Source organism: Maniola hyperantus, chromosome 12 (genome assembly GCF_902806685.2).
Source record: "Maniola hyperantus chromosome 12, iAphHyp1.2, whole genome shotgun sequence".
Lineage (NCBI taxonomy): Eukaryota > Metazoa > Arthropoda > Insecta > Lepidoptera > Nymphalidae > Maniola > Maniola hyperantus.
The window spans coordinates 2,284,613-2,306,644 of NC_048547.1; the positions used below are offsets into that span (position 1 = coordinate 2,284,613).

The window sequence follows — 22,032 nt, forward strand, 5'->3', positions numbered from 1 at the left end:
GGAACCTACAGTAGAAAACTCTATTGAATGTTGTAATACTTATTGCATAGACTGAACATAACAAAAATTAATATTACCGCTACATAATAAATTGTAGCAAGATTAGCGAAAAAAACTCTTACATCGACTACAAGATTTAATATAACATTTAACACAATATTTTGTACTCGCTATTTTAAAATCTAGTTTTTAATATCTTCTGCGTCTACTTATATTTCACTTTTGTCTTTCACTTTGTAATAACTTATTCGCTATTAATTTTGTCATACATTTTGACGTGTGTAAATCATGACCAAACAGTGAGTAAATTTTTGTAAAGCGCAAGGGCCTTAAAAGGTAATTCAAAAACGGTATATTTAATAGCAGCAACAGTACCTAGGTTAGGTATGTATTATATAAAACATAAAAACTGGGCAAAATAATTTCAATCACAAGTTTGTATTGATTTCGATTTAAATTAAACTTTGGAACTTACAAATACATAACATGGAACAAATATTTTATTATCAATGGTTAACAAATAAACTATTAATAAACTTAAATCTAAAAAAAAAACAACATTAAATTAAAACATAACATGGTAATTTGTGTTCGGATAAAATAAATTCTTAAAATAAGTTCTACGAACGTCCTATTAAACGCTGAAATGCTGATCACTTGGTATATTTTAATAACATACTATATTTATGAACTTAGTAGTTTTTCTTCTTTCATTTGACATCCCACTCGGTACAATAGCAAAAAAAAAAATTTTAGACCTCTACTTTTTTGGATGTAACATCCGTCAGATCGATTTTGTTCGTACAAAATGTAGCCTATATCACCAGGACCACAACAACGAATCAATTGACACCTCATTCATCAAAGCAGCCCAGTAGTTTAGCCGCTACTGTGGAACACACATAGATACATACATACATACATAAACTGCCAAATCATAACCCTTCCTTTTGGCCTTGCCGTAGTAGGGTAAAAATTGAAATGGAGTTCAAATAAAAAATATTTATTTCAGGTAGGACAATTTACTTATGACACACATATCATTCAAGACTAATTACTATCCACCTGTTCAGGAAAGCAGATTCTACAAAAAGAAAACAATAAATTAAAATGTAAATAGCAAATAAAAAATTAATTAAATATACATGAACATAAGTAAAAATCAATAGGTAATAATCAATAGGTAAGAAAATATGTATAATTATATTATATAAGATAATATATACATTTATACATAAATATAAAATATAATACAACCCATTATAATAAATGAAATGCTAAAAAAAAACAAAGCGGCTCATTCTCGTCCAACAGAGCACGGAAATGAAAAAAAAACCCATGTCAGCTATCAACAGTCTCCGACCATCATGTCGGAGGAAAAAATAGAGGACATACAATATATAAAATGAAAAAGAAAAGAAAACAATAAAAATTTAATAAAACCATACATAAAGTGAAAATATTACTTCGAAAACATAAAGTAGTTCATTGGTTAGGCCAACAATTTTAATTTAACTAAAGACAATAGCTGTTGTAAGAATATACTAACAAAGTTTTTTTCGTGATGAAGTTGAAGTTTTGTTAGTTTGCTAGTTGGTAATGAGTATTACAAACTTTGTTCATTAATTTTACTACGAAGCTTATAAATAAACAACTTATCTTTTTGTCCTATTAAACACTTATTTAAAATCTAACAAATTAATAATTGACTAGGAACGCTAAAAATCTTTAGCCGGGCTCATGGCTTAAAGTTTTAAAGCGTTTTGTTAACATCTTTAATAATGTGACATTCAACAGATACTAATTACTAACTACTTATTTACTAAGAATTCAATATTTCAAAATCATTTGTATTTACAATTGCACCGTTTTTAATGGAAGCGCGGTAACAATTTTGCATTTCAATGTAACATTTTATTATGATTCTTTGGCAAAATCGATATAATTTCATTGATTCGCTAAAAATCCACATTATTCTTAGTACTGAATGATAAAAATCTTTATTGTCACAGTGCTCTACATTTTAAAATTTATTCCTACATACGTTTATTACACCGATATTGCTGACTAAATTTTGATATGCTAAAATTAATAAATATACAGGATATTAATAATTGTCAGATAATTTGGTTATTTTACAACTTAACAGTTCTATAATATAGAGAACTTATTAAGTTGTATAATATAATAAGTTTATTTTACTATACATGATATTATTAAGGTCAACTAGACATATAAAGAGACATTTAAATTTGAAAAATATTTACACAATGTAACATTTATTGTCAGTTCCGAATATTACATTTACTTACTATAAAATAAATATTATACCTATATTATGCTACAAGTCTCTATCTAACAGACTCAACTAAACCAAATTATTTACATTTTCTATTTTTTTTAAAAGGCCACCTTTTAAAAAGCTGGAAATTTTATTACTAGAACTTTATATCCATTATAACACCAAATGATGCCTGTGACTTCGTCCGCGTAGATTTAGGTTTTAAAAAAAAATATTTTCCGGGACAAAAAGTAGTCTACGTTCATCTCCGGGATGCAAGCTATTTCTGTATAAAATAGATCGTGCCCACAATTCGTCCAAAAAGATTTAAGTTTTTTTACATCCTGTGAGAATTCTTTGATTTACGGGATAAAAAGTAACCTACGTCCATCCCTTTGATGCAAGATAATAATTGTAAGTTTACCAAATTCCATAAAAATATATTATACGCATGAACCGTGAAGGTAACATACAATTTGACAGACAGAGACTTTATAATATGAGTTTGCATTAACATTTATTAAATCCATGTACCTTTCTAATTTCTATAAGTACATTGAAAGCATAGTTTATACTAGATATACATTAGTATTGTCTTATCATAAACAGCAATCTAATCGATATAATTTGTGTATAAACCCTGCCCGTAATTATGTTCATCGTAATGCGACAGAGTTGTATACTGTGATAATACTGTATAATTTGCTCCAAAATTACGCTTACTTATACCCTACATGGACTAGGTAATATGAAAATCCCCCCGGAGAAGTCTTGTGAAAGTTTTTTTGAATTGTTGATTCGCCAAGGCGTAGCAGAAAGGATTTATAGGGCTGTTGGCGTAGCATAAAAAATACGAAAACATATACAAGTGTTGATTAATACAAGGTGGATCTGTACAAAATCCTTCGACTAGAGCTAAGATATGATAAGGTGTCCAACATACAACGAATGCACCCAATATAAAAGAAATTGTCCTAAAAGCCTTCCGCGCTCTATTTTCTGATTTAGATTTTTGTCTACCAATGCTTGGAAACAATCTGTCCCGCTTAGAGCGTTTCACCTTTAACTTTTTTCCAATATTTTTCACTAACTCTTTTCTTGAATTGCTGCGGCCAGTTCCACTTATTGCAGGACTAGATACATCACTGTTTTCAATCGCTGGTGCTTCATTAAGCCTTAATATTCCAGTTTTATTATCATGTAGTTTTGCAGACTGGAGTTCATTGCTATTAGAAGACGAAGATACAAGGGTGATAACGGGTTTTGGACGCTCTCCAGTGGTCAAACTTACCTCTGTGTTTACTTTAATAGGTGGCGGAGGAGATAAATTTATTTTGGGTTGTGTTACTTGAGCTTCAGCTGTTGCTCGTATGAGAGCAGCCTGTAATAATGAAGTATTTGTTATAATACCCGAATTTAGTGTAGGAGGTGATGAGGGTTCAGTAGCTGTAGGAAAGGTGATTGAAGATGGGGGGCTTTCATTGGTGGGTGAAGGAATAATGACAGAACTTTCGTCCATATATCTCAGATCAGCGCCGTCCATACCGATGAGCACATCGGAAATACTGCCGTCGTTTTTAATTAACCTTAATATTTTAGTTCTAGATGATTCTGAATGAGATGGTGGACTCTCGGAAGCAGGTGGACTGCCCCTGAACTCTGATGGTGGTGGGATGATTCTTTGAGCGATTGTGGTTGATACTTCTCTTTCAGATGGCGTGGCTATCCCCGAAGATGAAGGTGACATAAAGCTAGCACAAGATAGAGGTACACTTACTGCAGGTGTGTGTCCGTTACTGTGCGAACTAACAGGATTTTCACTCTCAATTAAGCTCTTCTCGGATATTTGTGATAAGGATGATTTTGGCTTGTCTGTTTCGGTCTTTAATAAAGAGGGCTGTTTGTTATCGGGCTTCATTAGCATACTACCATTTAGTTGCATGTTATTAAGTAATTGTATGGCACCGGTTTGCATTACTAAATTTGCTACCGATGGCCGTTTCTTGATATTGGATTGTGTGGTACTTTCGTCGTCTGAATCAAAAGCTGGACTACTAGATCGTTCGGCTTCTACTTGATCCTCCTTTTTGTCACCATCTGATTCAATAGTAGTAGATGTACCCGTCGCAGTAGCGCTACTTTTGTGAGCTGATGACTTTTGACTTGAATTAGAGTCGATCGATACACCTAAGTGAAGAAGTGGTGCGGCTAGAGATGCTTTCGATGTGGAATCTTTACGATTTGATTCTGAAACTTTGACTTGATCTTCACTTGAAATTGTAGCTTTGGACAATGCCGCCATTCCAGCAGCTCTTCCCGCCATGCCAGTCATAACTCCTGCACTTAAAGCGACCATTGATTGCATCTTCCTCTGTTTAGCTTCACTTTTTTTCTGCATATCGTAGGCTGTCTTAAAAATGCCAGCATATAAAATAATTAAGACACATAGTGTAGTCCAATAGTAACCTATTATAAGAGCTGTATTAAAAATGGGATCTTTTAGAAATTGAACGGCGCATTCTCCTTCTTGCAAGTCTCTATATCCAACAAAGTGTTCCCAACCGAATATTGTCGTAAAAAACAACAGAGCAGGTATTATCCACGTCACTGTGACCATCCAAATTACTTTATTCTTTGTCCTCCAAGCTCGGTACCTCGCAGCAATTTTGACACTACAGAACCTATCTACGGTTATAAGTAAAACTGTGTATTGGGATACTAAGCAAACTGTATAGTCAACAGACAGCCAAAGGTCACATAGCAAGGGTCCTAAATGCCAGTACCCTTTTAAGACGTAATCTGTGTAAAAGGGCATAGACAGAGTACCTGAAACCAACGAACACATACATTATTTAAGTAAACGACCTCAACTGGTGTAATGAGACCTAAATATTCAATCACAATAGGTAATTGAGGTGAATTGCAAATCTACTTCGGAATACGCTGCCTTGAAAGACTCCCAACTAGATGATAGATAAATGGGTGTCGCTGGATGCAAGCGGCACAAGACTTTGGGGAGATTTATGGATAAGTCTACGTAGTAGACGTGTACCGCTTGAGACGAGTATATTTACCAATTAGAAGGTCAGTGGCAGCGAGGGAAGCGATGAAGTAGTTGCTGGGCTGGCGGATGGTTCTGTCGACGAGGAAGGCGAGCAGCACCAGCACGTTGCCGCTGACGGTCAGCAGGATCACCAGCACGAGGCAGGTCGCGAAGATGATCGCGAGCCACAGCGGAAACGGTGGTAGCACTGGTTGCTGCCGGAAATATACTTATTTAGTAACAAAACAATTATGATGTGATAGCCTAGTAGCATATTATAATGTTTTTTGAGTTATGTGCATTTTAAGACATTAAATATCACTATCTTTTGTTTTAGAACAAACTCTTCGAACAGTGCGTGTCGCCAGTGATGACATTTGGATCCGAGACATGGTCGCTAACTATGGGCCTCATAAGAAAGCTCAGAGTCACTCAGCGGGCGATGGAGAGAGCTATGCTTGGAGTTTCTTTACGTGATTAAATCAGAAACGAGGAGATCCGTAGGAAAACTAGAGTAACCGACATAGCTCAACGGGTTGCGAAGCTGAAGTGGCAATGGGCAGGGCACATAGTTCGTAAAACCGATAGACGTTGGTGTCCCAAGGTGCTGGAATGGCGACCTCGCACCGGAAGACGCAGCGTTGGAAGACCCCCCACTAGGTGGACGGACGACATCAGACGAGTCGCAGGGAGCCGCTGGATCCAGGCGGCGCAAGACCGTGGCGTGTGGAAGTCCCTACAAGAGACCTATGTCCAGCAGTGAACGTCTATTGGTTGGTGATGATGATGATGATGAAGATGATGATGAACTTTTGTTTTGAAAACCGTTAAGGGTATCTGCCTATTAATCATAAATAACTATTTGGTTTAATTTTAAAACTTATGACAAAGAATTAAAAAAAATACAAGGCGACCTTATCACTACCAATGATCTCTTCCAGGTAACCCATACTTCAGAACTCATAGGACAATGGACATAATACAAAGATTAAAAAAACATCAAAATATTTTGTATCCAATTAAACTTTTGCAAGTACTTTTGGATTGTCAAATGCATCTACCTCTGGTTAGGAATGCCTTTCCTACCGAGAAGAACCAGTAAGAAACTCGGCGGTTGCTCTTTTCAAAGATTTGATATACAATTTTATGCCATGTGTTTACGCCTTGCCATGCCATGCTTAATTCGGTCACTTTAGTTTGTTTCTATTTGAAAAGAATAATATTATTATTATGCAGTTTGACTATTAACTGAAACTTATTTGGGGGAAAAGTTACGAGACTACAAAATAACCCTTTTTTTGAAAGAATGATGAATAATATTACCCTTTCCCCGCCAACTAAGCGTTAAGGTTGTGCTAGGAGTGGGTACGTGGGTAGTGCAACGGGTGGGGTTTGAACCTTTCGGAATTCAGTCCGCACCTTTAACCGTTGGGCTTTTGAGGCTCTAATTAATAATGACATAATAAAAACCACTTAAAATAATATCATGTTCCTTCTAAACATTTATATTCTGTTAAAGTCGCTGTTTAGAACTAAGCTAAAATATTGCTGTCTGACAACCTACACCCTGCACCATTTCGCAAATAATTATTGTTCTTTATAGCTTTTACTATGAATAGGCTACTGCCTTTACAATCCACGATTGTTATTTTGTCAGTATCGATACTGAACAAAACAATAGAGGATTTCATAGAAAACAAAATTCGACAACCCTAGAAATTCAGTGCTTATAAAGTTCGAACAAAGCGAATGAGCCAATATTTTATTGTATTCGGGTTTTCATTGAAATTGTATTGTGTGCACTATTGTTATGAAATCCACCAACAATTGGATATTTAGGGTTGCCTACAGTTTTAAAACAATATTATTTACGTCAATCATTTTTTCGGTTTCTTTCGTCTGTTATCATTGGGTCATATTGGTAAATGGAAAATGGTAGCTTCTTGCATTGTCCACGCATTGTCTCATTGAGTTGAAACGACACGTGACACGTGTGGTTTGGATGACCAAGAACAGCGACAATTGCATGTGAAATGGTTTATCTCTACTTTGTAACAATGTGATAATCAAAACTTTCTTACTTATAAAGCAGAGCTTTAAATTTTCATTTCATTCCATTCCATTCCATTTCATTTCATTTCATTTCATTTCCTTTCATTCCATTCCATTTCATTCCATTCCATTCCGTTCCATTCCATTTCATTTCTCGTAGTAGTTTCTCGTCAGTAAAATAATAATGATAACATAGACGCTGAGGCACAGACAAGGTTAGGCTTACCTATAAATGTACTTGAACTTTAAATGTTAAAAGTAGGTATACATAATATTATTTGTACCCTTAAATGGTTGGTGCCTGAAACCCTACTTCCAACCGCATGGCGGTTCTTAAAAATAACAAACGCAAATATCTTGGACCTTTCGGAACAATAACATGGAAATAAGAAGATTATAGGATTGTTTGTGTGTGGAGCTGGATCGTAGGCAAAAATATAAGTCCCGCAAATTGCTATTGCTCTGGAACTATGCCTCATTAAATTACGTCATTTTGACGTCAGCCGAAATAATAAATACCATCGTGTATATTATTATGCGGCGGATTGTGGTCTAAACCCTTCTTATTTTTAGAGGAGACCTGTTCTCAGTAGTGTCGCAGCGACGGATTGATCGTGATGAAGACGATCAATATCATTTTCCAAAATTGATCCTGGAAATTTTTGGAAAGTTTGTCCCACAGTCAGCAACAGCAACCAAAGGATTTTTCAAACTATAACCGTTCGGACATTTGCTAGTGTCGTGTAGTTGGCGGATGACCTAGTTCCACAATACGCTCTCTCGAGTGACCTACATTGCAGCACGCCTGTTGCTGTGCGTCAGCGAGACGTCATCGCTTCAATACCAGCGTGGCAGAGGTCCGGCCACCGACCATCGATCTCGCTGGCAATTGGAGATGTACAGTACACTAGTTGAGTTAAAAACTAGAAACAAGTTGGCGAGCAACGAAAAGTGAGGTATAGTTATAAGTACGCGACAGGTCAAGATCGCAATCGGGGAGGGAACGCCCCGCACACCCGCTAGCGCAGGGGCAGTGCGGTGCGGGCGAGCGTGGGTTACGTGCGGGTGTGCGGGGCATCCCCCCGCCTCATATCTACTTCGATTCAAACTTAACGAGGTGGGGCTTCATCTCTGGGCATGATACGGAGTGCATCTGCGATCATCCGAGACAGACTATTGCGCACATGACTGGGAGCCCTGCGTGCCTGACAACCTGCACGAACAAGGAGCTACACGAGGCTACCGACCGATCGAGCTATCGTGGTTGCGGCTTTCTGGGCTGCCCGTATTTGAGGCGACCGTCGACTCGAGAAGAAGAAGAATACCTCGATTGACATCTCAACAAGTCGCATAGTTGGGATAGTTTTGTCGCCGGGCCATGAGCGAGTGTGTGAGTTCAGCGGTCATCAGTCGTCGTAGGTCACACAAAAGGCACGCAAAACCAAAGCCGTGTCGTCAAGCGAATAAGCGTTCCGGTACGATGCCGTGTAGAAACCGATCAGGCGTAAGTAATAGTGCTGTGGCGGTTGCCACACTAGAAACTAGATGGCGCTGTTCAATCGATGACGTAGTCCCGAACAAATTTACCGCCGACAGTACTCGCACTAACAGAGTGTTCGGCAATCTGGACTATATATAGAAGTTTCAAGATACAACCGTCGGCCCAGCTGGCGCTACCGAGCTCAACCAACCGCTCGGTGGGAGATCTCCCCTTTGGTACGGTCGAGCCTGCACACCGCTCCCGTACAGTGCCATAAACTGCCACACCCTTTCCAAGTTAGCTCGCTGCCATCTTAGACTGCATCATCACTTACCACCAGATGAGATCGCAGTCAAGGGTTAACTTATAATGGAATTATCAAAATAAATCGGTCAAGTGTGAATTGAACTCGCACAAAGGGTTATAAGAAATAACACTTTTTTTAATTTTCATGGTGGCCATTTTGAAATATTTATTATTTGTTGGCATAACAGCAATAGAAATACACATTCTGTCAAAATTTCTACTCTCTACATCTCTATTCTCTACTATTATTATTATTAAGCCATTATTTTCCTTATCAAATGAATTAATAGTATTTAGAGTTTCTAAATCTATTCTAATGTCTATTCTATTATAATAATTGTTAGTATGTTAATCAGTGATGTGTGTTCGGTGTGTGTCTCTCTACCTATTACGGTTCCCGAAATGCATCCCGCTGACAGACACACTAGCAGACGGGCGGATGGACAGCGGAGTCTTAGTAATAGGGTTCCGTTGGCACCCTTCGGGTACGGAAACCGGGTCGTGACCCTTAAATTAATAATTTATGGTGTAATTAATCAAACACCACACATCAACCTTCGACGTGCGTATAAACAAGCTTTTTATGTTGACGCTACAGCCTGTATCAATAAATCATAAGCCCAAATTGGGACGTCCAAAATTTTGTAACGCACTATTAATCCTTCCACAAAATCTTGTTAAAACGTTGTCAGATATTAATGTAAGTCTCAAAAGTGCCTAAAAGTTATTTTTTCACGTTTTTTGTTGATACTTAATTTTATTGTTTAAAAAAACAGGAATTTCACAGTAGGTAGGCACCTATTTTCTTAGCTAATCGCGTACTAAGTTCGTGAAATCAATTTCATTGTTGTAACAAATGACAAACACGTTGTAAAACATGTTACTAAATTAGATAATTTTTTCTGATCTGAGCAAGAGCTGCAAGCATAGATAATTATTCCGGACTTATATAAGTTTTTATACTATTTTTTAGCTGAAAACTAAACTGTGATAGTCTAGTGGTAAGGACGTCCGCCTTCTAGTCGTAGGTCGGGGGTTCGATCCCGGGCACGCACCTCTAACTTTTCGGAGCTATGTGCGTTTTAAGTAATTAAATATCACTTGCTTTAACGGTAAAAGAAAACATCGTGAGGAAACTTGCACGCCTGAGAGTTCTCCATAATGTTCTCAAAGGTGTGTGAAGTCTACCAATCCGCAGATGGCCAGCGTGGTAGACTATGGCCAAAACCAATCTCACTCTGAGAGGAGAACCTTGCTCTGGAGTGAGCCGGCGATGGATTGATCATGATGATGATGAGCTGAAAACAATTTGAAAAATTAATGTATCCAGATTTTTGTGATTTTAAAATAGAAATGTTGCGCTTACTGTTTTTCGTCAAGGTTTTTCGTACTAAAAAGTTTGTCATTCATGTTTCACAGTAGGTGACATTTTCAGTGCAAAGAAAGTTGAAAATTTAAATACTCGTATCTACTGTTTTTAGCTTTTGACCAGTTTTTTGTAAGTATTAAATGTAATATTTAGAGTAAAATGTTATATGTTATAATGCGAATATAACATTATCATTTACAGTGGGTGGACTCGTAATGTGGCGCCTCCAAATGGCTTTATTAAAGCAAAGAGAATAGGGTAAACCCACACTACAATTATGTCAATTTTGGTTAAACTATCATCGGTAACAATATCACAATATAACAACAATACTATTACATAGTACCTAAGTTAGTTACACGACTTTCATAGCCTAGGCCTACTATGTCCTTCCCCGGGATATAAGCTAACTCTATACCAAATTTCATCAAAATCTGTTGAACGGTTGGGCCGTGAAATGCTAGCAGACAGACAGACAGACAGACATATAAATATTAAGTATGGAGATTTATGATCGCCAATCATTCAAGATTTCCATTTCAAATTTAGGAATTTAAAAACATGTTGTTCAAAACATAGTCTCCATAAATGTTTCAAGTTTAAAGGAACTTGTTTAAAGCTATTTGAATGAAAATTATTTGGAATTTGAATTTGAATTATACGAGACTAACTTCAGTAAAGTATACCTACCTCAGCTACCGGAGAACACCAGAGAATATAAAAGTTTGTTACCGCAGACTTTATTTACCACAGAATCTTAAGTTTTGAAATCCGATTAAGTACGAAGACAACAAAGACTTTGAAAAGAGAAGGGCAAAGCACACAAGATATTTTTACAAATCAAGGTAAGCAATGATTAGTATTCAATGAGTCATCATTATCATCATCATCATCAGCCTGTGGACTTCCACTGTTGGACATAGGCCTTCCCTAAAGAGCGCCACCACACCCGGTCCTCAGCATTCCTCATCTAGCCACTTTCCGCCAGCCTCTTTATATCGTCGGTCCATCGTGCTGGAGGGCATCCCGCACTACGCTTGCTTAAACGCGGTCTCCACTCAAGGACTTTCCGGCTCCAACGGCCATCGCTTCTACGACAGGCATGACCTTCCCACTGCCACTTCAGCTTGATAATAGTTTGGGCTATGTCAGAGACCGTAGTTCTCCTGCGGATCTCTTCATTTCGGATCTTATCCCTCAGGGAAACTCCTAACATAGCTCTCTCCATAGCTCGCAGAGCGACTTTGAATTTGTGAACAAGGCCGTTGTCAGTGTCAACATTTCAGTACCATAGGTGAGGATCGGTTCGATGAGTGTCTCTGATAAAATGGGAGGTGGGAGGTGAACATTGAAACTCTCCGATCGTGTAATAGATAGCTTTGTACTTTCAATTTGGGGCTGATAAAAACATACAATGACCTAATGATAGAAATGGTAGGTGTACCTACACTGGAATTTCCTAATCTATATATATAAAAGGAAAAGGTGACTGACTGACTGACTGACTGATCTATCAACGCACAGCTCAAACTACTGGACGGATCAGGCTGAAATTCGGCATGCAGATAGCTATTATAACGTAGGCTTCCGCTAAGAAAGGATTTTTCAAAATTCAACCCCTAAAGGGGTAAAATAGAGGTTTGAAGTTTGTATGAAACTCTGTCAGTTTTGAAGTTAGAAGTACGAAATTTTGCAATTTACACTAATCTATATATATAATAGGAAAAGGTGACTGACTGACTGACTGATCTATCCAGTTGATATCGTTCAGTCCGTATCAGTAGGCGTCCGCTAAGAAAGGATTTTTCAAAATTCAACCCCTAAAGGGGTAAAATAGAGGTTTGAAGTTTGTATGAAACTCTGTCAGTTTTGAAGTGTCGTTAAAGAAGTTTTGTAGTTAATATTTTTGCAATTAGCAGTATGACATATTTTATTAAGCTTATGTTAAAATCTCATAGTTAAAAATCAAACCTAAGGGTGTAAAATAGGGGTTTAAAATTTTTGTAGTCCACGCGGACGAAGTCGCGGGCATAAGCTAGTATTAGCATAATATAGCAGGAAAGTCGTGGTAAGATATATATATATTTTGTATAATATTATATATTTTGTTTTCATTAGTAAGTTTCTATCTTTTTAAACATGAATGATAGCTTTGACTTTAAAAAAGTTTGTTTTCATTTAACTTAATTTATTGCACCTACCTAAGCGTCAAAAATTAAGGTCCAAAAGTCCATCAAGAACATAGTGCGTTATAGTACAAAGACTTTATTTTTCTACGCAAGTACGCTAGAGCCGGTAGGAAGGAAGGAGAAAATTAGGGTATATAATATTTTTCATATTCAGATTCAGATTCAGATTTATTTATTTGCTTTCATGTACATTTACATTTATTGATGGTGGGTGCTTAAAGCTAAAAGCTAAATACATGAGACCCTGTCAGGGTACTGCAAATACAATTTTAGGTACAATAAAATGGTAAATATTAAAGATACAATACGAATAGGATTAAATTATTAAAATTATTAATCTTACAAGGTCTTATAGTTTAATGTCAATATCAGATGTCATTTACAGGTGCGTCACGCTATTGAGGTTTATGCAGTTAGAAATTCTTGTATATCATAAAAGCATTTTTGTAGTAGCCATTGTTTTAATTTTCTCTTAAAGGTGACTTCTTTTGTTTCTTCTTTAATGTCGTTAGGAAGTTTGTTATAAATAATGATTGATCTGTAATACGGGCTGCTACGGCGTATTATTTGTAAGCTGTAATGTGGAAGAGCCAGGTTGTGCTTGTTTCGCGAGTTTCGATGGTATGTACTGTCTAATGTTTTGTATAAGTGTGAGTGTTTCCTAACAAACAGAACTGTTTCCATTATGTATATAGATGGTAATGTCAGGATCTTTTTTTTATTTCATGTAATTTTTTTTTATTTCTTTATTTATTTCATGTAAGCTACTTTATGCTCCGATGTGGCATTATTTTGCATTACTAAAATTCTTGACGCTAAAAGTATCTACCTATCGACTATTTGTTGGCTAGTATTTGTCGTTAGAATGTGGGTAAACCCTAATAGAATACGTATGAGGCATATTATATTTTTGTTTATGGAACGCACACGTAATAAAATCCCTCTTTACATACTTTTTTATCAAACTCTCACATGGCTTGTGCCTGAATATTTATAACATAGCATTTGTGTAGAGATACCTGAAAAAATATATGAATAGAATTAGGTGCTTATTTGAATATTTTACCGTATTTTATAAAAAATAAGTCTGTTTATTTCAAAGTCTCAATAGTTCAACGATTAAAAGTGCGGACTGAAATTCGAAAGGTCGTCGGTTTAAACCCCACTCAATGCACTATTGTCATACCTACTCCTAGCACAAACTAAAATATAAAGTAAAATAGACCTTAATCACTTTGTTTTAATACTTTCATTTGCCCATACATTTACAGCCAGCAACGCTCCAAAGTTCAAACCTTGCGAAATTAAAATCGGTGGTGCTGAAATTTTGATTCCAATTCCTTTAGGTCAATTTTACTCTGACTTCATTGTATTTACTTTCGACACTTGAATTGTGACAATGTTGGTGAGATCTAAAATCTCTTCAGAGCGAAAAGTCGATAAAGCCCTGCCCAGTGCAACCATACAAAATCCATTTTTAATGGATATTGGATTCCCTTCGCACCCTTTGCAGTTTTATTTTTTGTCGATGCGAAGTTAGCCCTTGCCTGCAATCTCAAATAAAGCGATTATGGAGTCTAAAATGGTAGTGAGCTGACTTGGAAGGGGTGTGGCAGTTTCTAATTAAACACATAGGTACCTACCTACAGTGCGCAGCAGAAAATAATGTACCTCGACCTTTAGAAGGAAATAGCAGATTTTTAGAGTATTGTCTCTGTCGTTTAGACCGACAAAACGTCATATAGGTATGAGTGACAGAGACAATGCTCTACATTTTTTTTAATAGAGAAAGCGAGCAAACGAGCAGGCGGGTCATCTGATGTTAGGTGAGAGTGAAATTCCTTACGGTGGCGCGCGGTGCGGTTGTAGAAAAAGGAAGGTGGAATGAGGTCAAAGAGCTCTTCGGAGCACTCCCCATTATAAAGGCATCTACAAAGCCGAAATGTCATTCTAAGGGCCGATGTACATTACTTTTTGCCGCGTACCTACTGTACTCCTAATTGGTTTCTACTCGGCATCCTACCGGAACGCGAAATCAATTATTTTGTCTGCAAATCTTTTTCGTATGTGTGTTAACTAGCACATAGCTGCAGCCGAAACCTTTCACTAGATCAGATCAGAGAAAAATAAATAGGGTCTTGGACTGCATTAATAAGATGAAGTGATTTTTTGTGCCTATAGCGCTAGTTTATGTGGCTAGAATTCATTACTAAAGAGAATAATTTTAAAAATCATTTTTTAAATTTATTTTTAACGCGAACGTCACGCTGTACGGAATGTATGACAGGATTGTATTATGAGGTATTATTTTTCAAAATTTCAAGAGCAAAAGTTTTAAAGTTTATAAGTAAGGTTACACTAAGGCTAAGATCTATAGAGCGCACTTTGGCTTTGCTCAGACTTAAGATTGAGTTAAAACGAGACAGATTTATGTGAGAGATATAGCTCTGTCTCGTTTTAACTCTGTCTTAAGTCTAAGCAAAATCAGAGTGCGCTCTATAGATCTCACCCTAAATGTGTGCGTTTGACAGCGCTTGCTCGCGACTGATTGGTCCGACATGCACGCACACTTACGCAATGCCCGTATAAACGACGTAACCACAAGTAAAGTTCACTCGCCTTCGTGAACTGCAAGAACTGTATCTTACCAATCCAGGAGCTTCATCCAGAGAGGCGTTCAGTAAGTATATGTCTGTGTAGTTGGTTCCGTTGGCGATGAGACAGTCGGCGTAGTTCCAACTGAAGCATGCACGCTGCTTCAGCTTCTGAAGTTTCCTGGACAAACATATTACATTTTTAGCGTTCCGTACCTCAAAAGGAAAAAAGGAACCCTTATATTATCACTTCGTAGTCCTAGAAAACCTATAGCGTACTTCCCGTTGACCTAGAATCATGAAATTTGGCAGGTAGATTCAGGCATTTCATGATTCTAGGTCAACGGGAAGTACCCTATAGGTTTTCTTGACAGACACGACAGACGGACAGACAAACAAAAAAGTTATTCTATAAGTCTTTTTTAAATTTATAGACTAGCGCTTGGCTGCAATTAGACCTGTATGACCTGTAGACCCGGAAAGTAATGCTGCAGCCTAAGATGGAGTGCGTAGAAAATGCCTAGTTCAATCTTGACTTGAAGGTACCCATAATATTTAAATTTAAGGAGAAAACTGATGCTGGAAGGGCACATTTTCTTATTTTTAATAAAGAATATTAGTCATATTAATTGACTAATATTCCCCTTTACCCTCCAACTAAGCGAAAAGCTTGTGTTAGGAGTCAGTACGACAATAGTGCAACGGTTGGGATTTGAACCGGCGACTTTTCGGAATTCAGTCCGCTCCTTAACCGTTGAGCATTTGAGGCTCATTTTAGGTCATTGACTGATATATTATTTCGTAAGGACAGGGCCATTTAACAAGCAAAACTCTTTGGTCCTAAAATGTTTATTGAGCACCAATGCAACCTCAGTGACGTCTGGAATTCAAACGGGTCGTTCATCAGTATCTAAGAGATACAGATTTATTTGATTCCAAAACCATGAAAAATTTTGTTCGCTCGACCACATCTTGTCATTTATATCGATGTTTGAGGTACGGAACACTTAACATTACGATGAACAACACCTTTGTGGAATTTGTTACTGGTGTTACTCGCCGGGTTACGACACGCGTAAATCAGTGTTCGGGCGTTCAGTTTTACAGCGAGAGGGAAATTAGTTCATCAAAAATGAATCAATCTTCTGTCGAGTGTTGCTGGCTGTGATACATCACGCTATGTTTTTAACAACGTGAAAATGGATAAACCTAAAAACTAAAGTTAGCTTTAAGTTTCTCGTGTGAAACTACCACCTTTATTACTGACTAGCTTATGCTCGCGACTTCGTTCGCGTGGACTACACAAATTTCAAACCCCTATTTCACCCCCTTAGGGGTTGAATTTTCAAAAATCCTTTCTTAGCGGATGCCTACGTCATAATAGCTATTTGCATGCAAAATTTCAGCCCGATCCGTCCAGTAGTTTGAGCTGTGCGTTGATAGATCAGTCAGTCAGTCAGTCAGTCAGTTAGTCACCTTTTCCTTTTGTATATTTAGATAAATAAAATAGTCGGTGTAAGTTCAATAGGGTCTTGGACTGTAGTAATAAAATGAAATGATTTTTTGTATAGCGGTGGTTTATGGGGCTAGAATTTATTATTAAAAAGAATAGTTTACAAAAAAAATATTTTTACCATGAACGTCACGCACTGTATGCAAGGTGAATACTGACGTCACAATCCGTAACAACAATTTTTTTTTGAAAATATTTTTATATAAAAAATATTTGAAAATATTTGTCTAAATGTGACGTCATTAATCGCTTTCCGTACAGCGTGACTATAATAAATAATTATTTTAAAATGGATAAAAATCATGTTTTTTAAAATTATTTCTAGCCCCATAAACTAATTCTATTCAAAAAATCGCGTCATTTTATTACTAAAGTCCAAGACCCTATTTGCAAATAAACAAACGTCATAGACTAAACAAGCAGCAAGCTGCTTGTTTTAAAAAACAAAGTGAGTGACTAGTTGCATTAAAACTTTTTCGATTTACGGTTTAGCATAGTTCCCTAATGACTTATTATGCAATGTATCGCTGCTCCATGCAGCCGGAATATTATCACATATTGAAACAATGGGCCTTTTCTCATTCCTACAAAACTGTGTAATAATGATGCAAATGAGTAATTAATTATGAAAAGTGTACGTTGGTTATATTTATGAAGATAATAATATTATTGTGCAAATGTTTGACGTACCTACTTAGTTTAAAAAATTGCTTTAGCGATATGAAAACAGAAAAGTACGGCAGATTGAACAATTTAAAAGCCAAGCTCGATACAGTCGATCCAGGAGTTTGAAAGGAAGAAAACCGGTGTCGTTGCACATTCAGATATCTAAATAATAGACTATAGGGAACTTCTAACAAAACGTCGAGGCTACGACGTCACTGGCAGGTGTGACGCAGGTAGCCCTAATGTATTCAATTTTTGTATGATTTTGACGTCAAAATAGCCTAACATTGGTCATATCGTCGATTCAGGATCAAACCGAGAGTTCCCTCACACTAGTTCACTCTGATAATACTCGATTGCGGTAAAATGACAACTACAGTGTGACAGCAATCGCATCTGATTGGTTGACGCTTGCTCACTATTCGCTACAAGCATTGTTGCAACAAGTATTAAACATAAATTAAGCCAGTCACAACCATTGCGATTGTAATAATGATTGATTTAGGTTTTCCGGAATCGACCCCCAGATTAAAAGTAAAGTAAAGTAAAATATTCTTTACTAGCTGATGCCCGCGATTTCGTACGCGTGGATTTAGGTTTTAAAAAATGCTGTGGGAACTCATAAATTTTCCGGGATTAAAAGTAGCCTATGTCCTTCCCCGGGTTGCAAGCTACCTCTGTTCCAAATTTCGTCAAAATCGGTTGAACGGTTGAGCCGTGAAAAGCTAGCAGACAGACAGACATACTTTCGCATTTATAATATTAGTATGGAAGTATGGATTGTACACCAAAACCAAAACAATAGAAAAATAACAAGGATGTTTGCAACTACAATTAGTAATTGACTGATTTATTTTAACGCACATAGTAAACTAGACTAAAACCGGTGGTGAAATTACAATTTGAGTTACTCAAATGGTAATTTTACCAGCGGTTTTAGTTCGACTTTGAAACGTCCAATAATTGACTTTCGTTCATTCATTCATTCAAGATCTATTGTACTATTTTGTTCGTCTTACCCCTCTTACCATTGTGTTATAAAACTGGTTCCGATGGCATAAATCGGCGTGGTGCGGTTTAAATCTAGGCTGGCTTCCGTGGCATTCATTGTAACTTCTTGCTAGATGTTCCTGCTAGATGCTCTGGTTTCTGTTGTTATGCTCTGCTTGTATTTGGCCCCTAGCACTGCATCTAAACAAATTTATCTAAATATATAAAAGGAAAAAGTGACTGACTGACTTGACTGACTGATCTATCAACGCACAGCTCAAACTACTGGACGGATAGGGCGGAAATTTTGCATGCAGAGTTATTTTAACGTAGGAATCCGCTAAGAAAGGATTTTTGAAAATTCAATCCCTGAGGGGGTGACATAGGGGTTTGAGTGTAGTCCACGTGGACGAAGTCGCGAGCGTAAGCTAGTTCCAAAGATATTAAAAGAAAAATCAGACTCACTGACAGACTCATCGACGCCCAGCCCAAACTGTTGGACCTAGAGAGCTGAAATTCAGAGAGGTTTCTTTTTTAATGTAGACTAGCTGATTTCCGCGACTTCGTCCGCGTCGACTACGCAAATTTCAAACCCTTATTTTACTCCCTTAGGAATTGAATTTTCAAAAATCCCTTCTTGATGCCTACGTTATAATAGCCATTTGCATGCCAAATTTCAGCTCAATCCGTGCAGTAGTTTCAGCTGTGCGTTAATAGATCAGTCAGTCACCTTTTCCTTTTATATATTAACTTTAATTTACTTTTACTGCTGTCATTTCGCTATCATCTATATTGAATTGTTAACTCATTATAATTAATTTTAAAATCTATTTTGATAATAAGTAAAATTAGTTGAAAAATATTATTAACAGGTATAATATTAACAGGCAATTCTATTTATATTTAGATTATGGTAGTATCCAATCCAATCCAATCCATCAGCCTGTTTGCGTCCACTGCTGGACATAGGCCTTTCCAAGAGCGCGCCACCAAACACGGTCCTCCGCCTTCCTCATCCATCCGCTCCCCACCACCTTCTTCAGGTCATCGGTCCAGCGGGCTGGAGGTCGTCCCACACTGCGCTTACCGGTACGCGGTCTCCACTCCAGAACACGTCTGCCCCATCGGCCGTCGGTTCTGCGACAGACATGACCTGCCCATTGCCACTTCAGCTTGCTAATCCTTTGAGCTATGTCGGTCACTTTTGTTCTTCTGCGAATTTCCACGTTCCGGATTTTATCCCTGAGAGTAGTATAGTAATATAGTATAGATATATGCAATACAGGTAGGTAAATGCAACCTCACCCCAGTTGTAGATAAGGCCGGGGGCAGACGGCTGGGGGTCCGGCGCCCGCCCACAGCCGCCGCGTCGCCCGTGTGCACCATGCCGGGATTCATCTGCAAAGGAAGTGCCTGTCATGAGCCTGATACCATATCGTGGAATATTCATACGTAGAGGCTGGTATATTATTCTATCTTCTATATATGAAAATGAATCGCTGAATGTGTTGCTGATCGCAAATCTCGAGAACAGCTGAACCGATTTCGCTAATTCTTTTTTTATAATAATTCTTGAAGTACGAGGATGGTTCTTACGGAGAGAAGAATAATTTTAAAGTATTAAAAAAATTTAAAGAATCGACTGTTAGGCGGTACGATACGAAGTTCGCCGGGTCAGCTAGTACTTTATAATTCTGTGGAATTCTGACGTTTCCTACCAGTTTTATTATATTCCTTTTATTAGGGTTCCGTACCTCAAAAGGAAAAAGGAACCCTTATAGGATCAATTCGTTGTCTGTCTGTCTGGTCTGTCTGTCTGTCGTGTCTGTCAAGAAACCATAGGGTACTCCCGTTGACCTAGAATCATGAAATTTAGCAGATAGGTAGGTCTTATAGCACACGTAAAGGGAAAAATCCGAAAACTGTGAATTTGTGGTTACATCACAAAACAAAATAAAAAACCGGTCAAGTGCGAGTCAGACTCGCGCACTGAGGGTTCCGTAGTACAGTCGTATTTTATTGACATTTTGCACGATAAACCAAAAACTACTTACTAGATCTCGTTCAAACCAATTTTCGGCGGAAGTTTGCATGGTAATGTACATCATATATATTTTTTAGTTTTATCATTCTCTTTTTAAGAAGTAACAGGGGGGGACGGGGGGGGACACACATTTTACCACTTTGGAACTGTCTCTCGCGCAAACCATTCAGTTTAGAAAAAATCGTATTAGAGACCTCAATATTATTTTTGAAGACCTATCCATAGATACCCCCCCACACGTATGGGTTTGATGAAAAAAATATTTTTGAGTTTCAGTTCTAAGTATGGGGAACCCCAAAGTTATTGTTTTTTTTCTATTTTTGTGTAAAAATCTTAATGCGGTGCACAGAATACATCTACTTACCAAGTTTCAACAGTAGGTATAGCTCTTATAGTTTCGGAAAAAGTGGCTGTGACATACATCCAGACAGACAGACAAACAGACATGACAAATCTATAAGGGTTCCGTTTTTTGCCATGGGCTACGGAACCCTAAAAATGTGTTCAAAAACAAATTTAGTCTTTTCAACTTTTAAAGTAAACTTACGATTCCAAGTCCGGTGGGTATCATATGAAAGGGCTTTATTTATTTTATGCAAAATAGGTTTTGATTTATCGTGCAAAATGTTGAAAAATACGGCAGTAGTACAGAACCCTCGATGCGCGAGTTTGACTGGCACTTAGCTGGTTTTTATTATTATTGTTTAGATGTTGTAAGCGGATTATTTCTGGCACATTAGAGCAGCGCTGCCAAGCCGGCTCGCCAGCGTGTGAAAACGTTTTCCGGGTGAACTTCAAAGAAAATCTAAGCATCAGCTAAGGCAGTACTGTATAGTTATCCAAGCTCCTATAATACACTTATATTATACTGGATGAGATGTAATAGCCTAGTGGTCCGCCTTCTAATCAGAGGTCGGGAGTTCGATTCCAGGCATGCACCTCTAACTTATCGGAGTTAGGTATGTGCGTTTGAAGTACTTACTTAAGTAATTAAATATCAGTCGCTTTAACGGCGAAGGAAAATATGCATGCCTGAAAGTTCTCCATAATGTTCTCAAAGGTATGTAAAGTCTGCCAATCCACACTTAGTCAGCGTGGTAGACTATGGGCTATGGCCAAAACCCTTCTCTGAGGAGAGGAGCCCCGTGCTCTGTAGTGAGCCGGTCATGAGCTGATTATGATGATACTAGATGATGATTTCCCTCAAGAATTATTAAGAAATAATAACCGCCAAAGTTTTCAGAATTTGTGAAAAGGTTTGTTGTGTTTAACTGCGAAAAGTTTCTGTAAATTGAAATCCCAAACAAAAATATTTCATGTAAATACAAAGCCAATTTCCTATCAAAAAGTTTCGGCCATTAAAAGTAGGTACCTACCTACCTACTATATCAAAATTACGAAAAATACGAAGCGATTTGCCTCCTCATTTCTAATTCGAACCGCTAAGATTTGGAACACCCTTCCAGCATCAGCTTTCCCCTCCAATTATAATATGGGTACCTTCA

The 22,032-nt window shown here is 37.5% G+C and overlaps 1 protein-coding gene across 2 annotated transcripts in view; it reads right to left on the bottom strand.

Annotated features, from left to right (window-relative positions):
• Positions 1–626: 626 nt before the first annotated feature.
• Positions 627–22,032, bottom strand: part of mAChR-B (muscarinic acetylcholine receptor) — a 43,953-nt gene continuing 22,547 nt past the window's right edge. Inside the window, exons 2-7 of one of the 2 annotated variants that reach the window (XM_069502164.1) lie at positions 19,789–19,881; positions 18,522–18,684; positions 15,369–15,495; positions 5,356–5,539; positions 4,059–5,107; positions 627–3,662 (exon numbers count right to left, since the gene is read on the bottom strand). In XM_069502164.1, coding sequence (XP_069358265.1) covers positions 3,021–3,662; positions 4,059–5,107; positions 5,356–5,539; positions 15,369–15,495; positions 18,522–18,601 — 2,082 coding nt within the window. In that variant the 5' untranslated portion in view covers positions 18,602–18,684; positions 19,789–19,881 and the 3' untranslated portion in view covers positions 627–3,020. Of the gene's footprint in view, positions 5,108–5,355; positions 5,540–15,368; positions 15,496–18,521; positions 18,685–19,788; positions 19,882–22,032 lie in introns of both variants that reach the window. The other variant, XM_069502163.1, reaches the window with a different exon arrangement.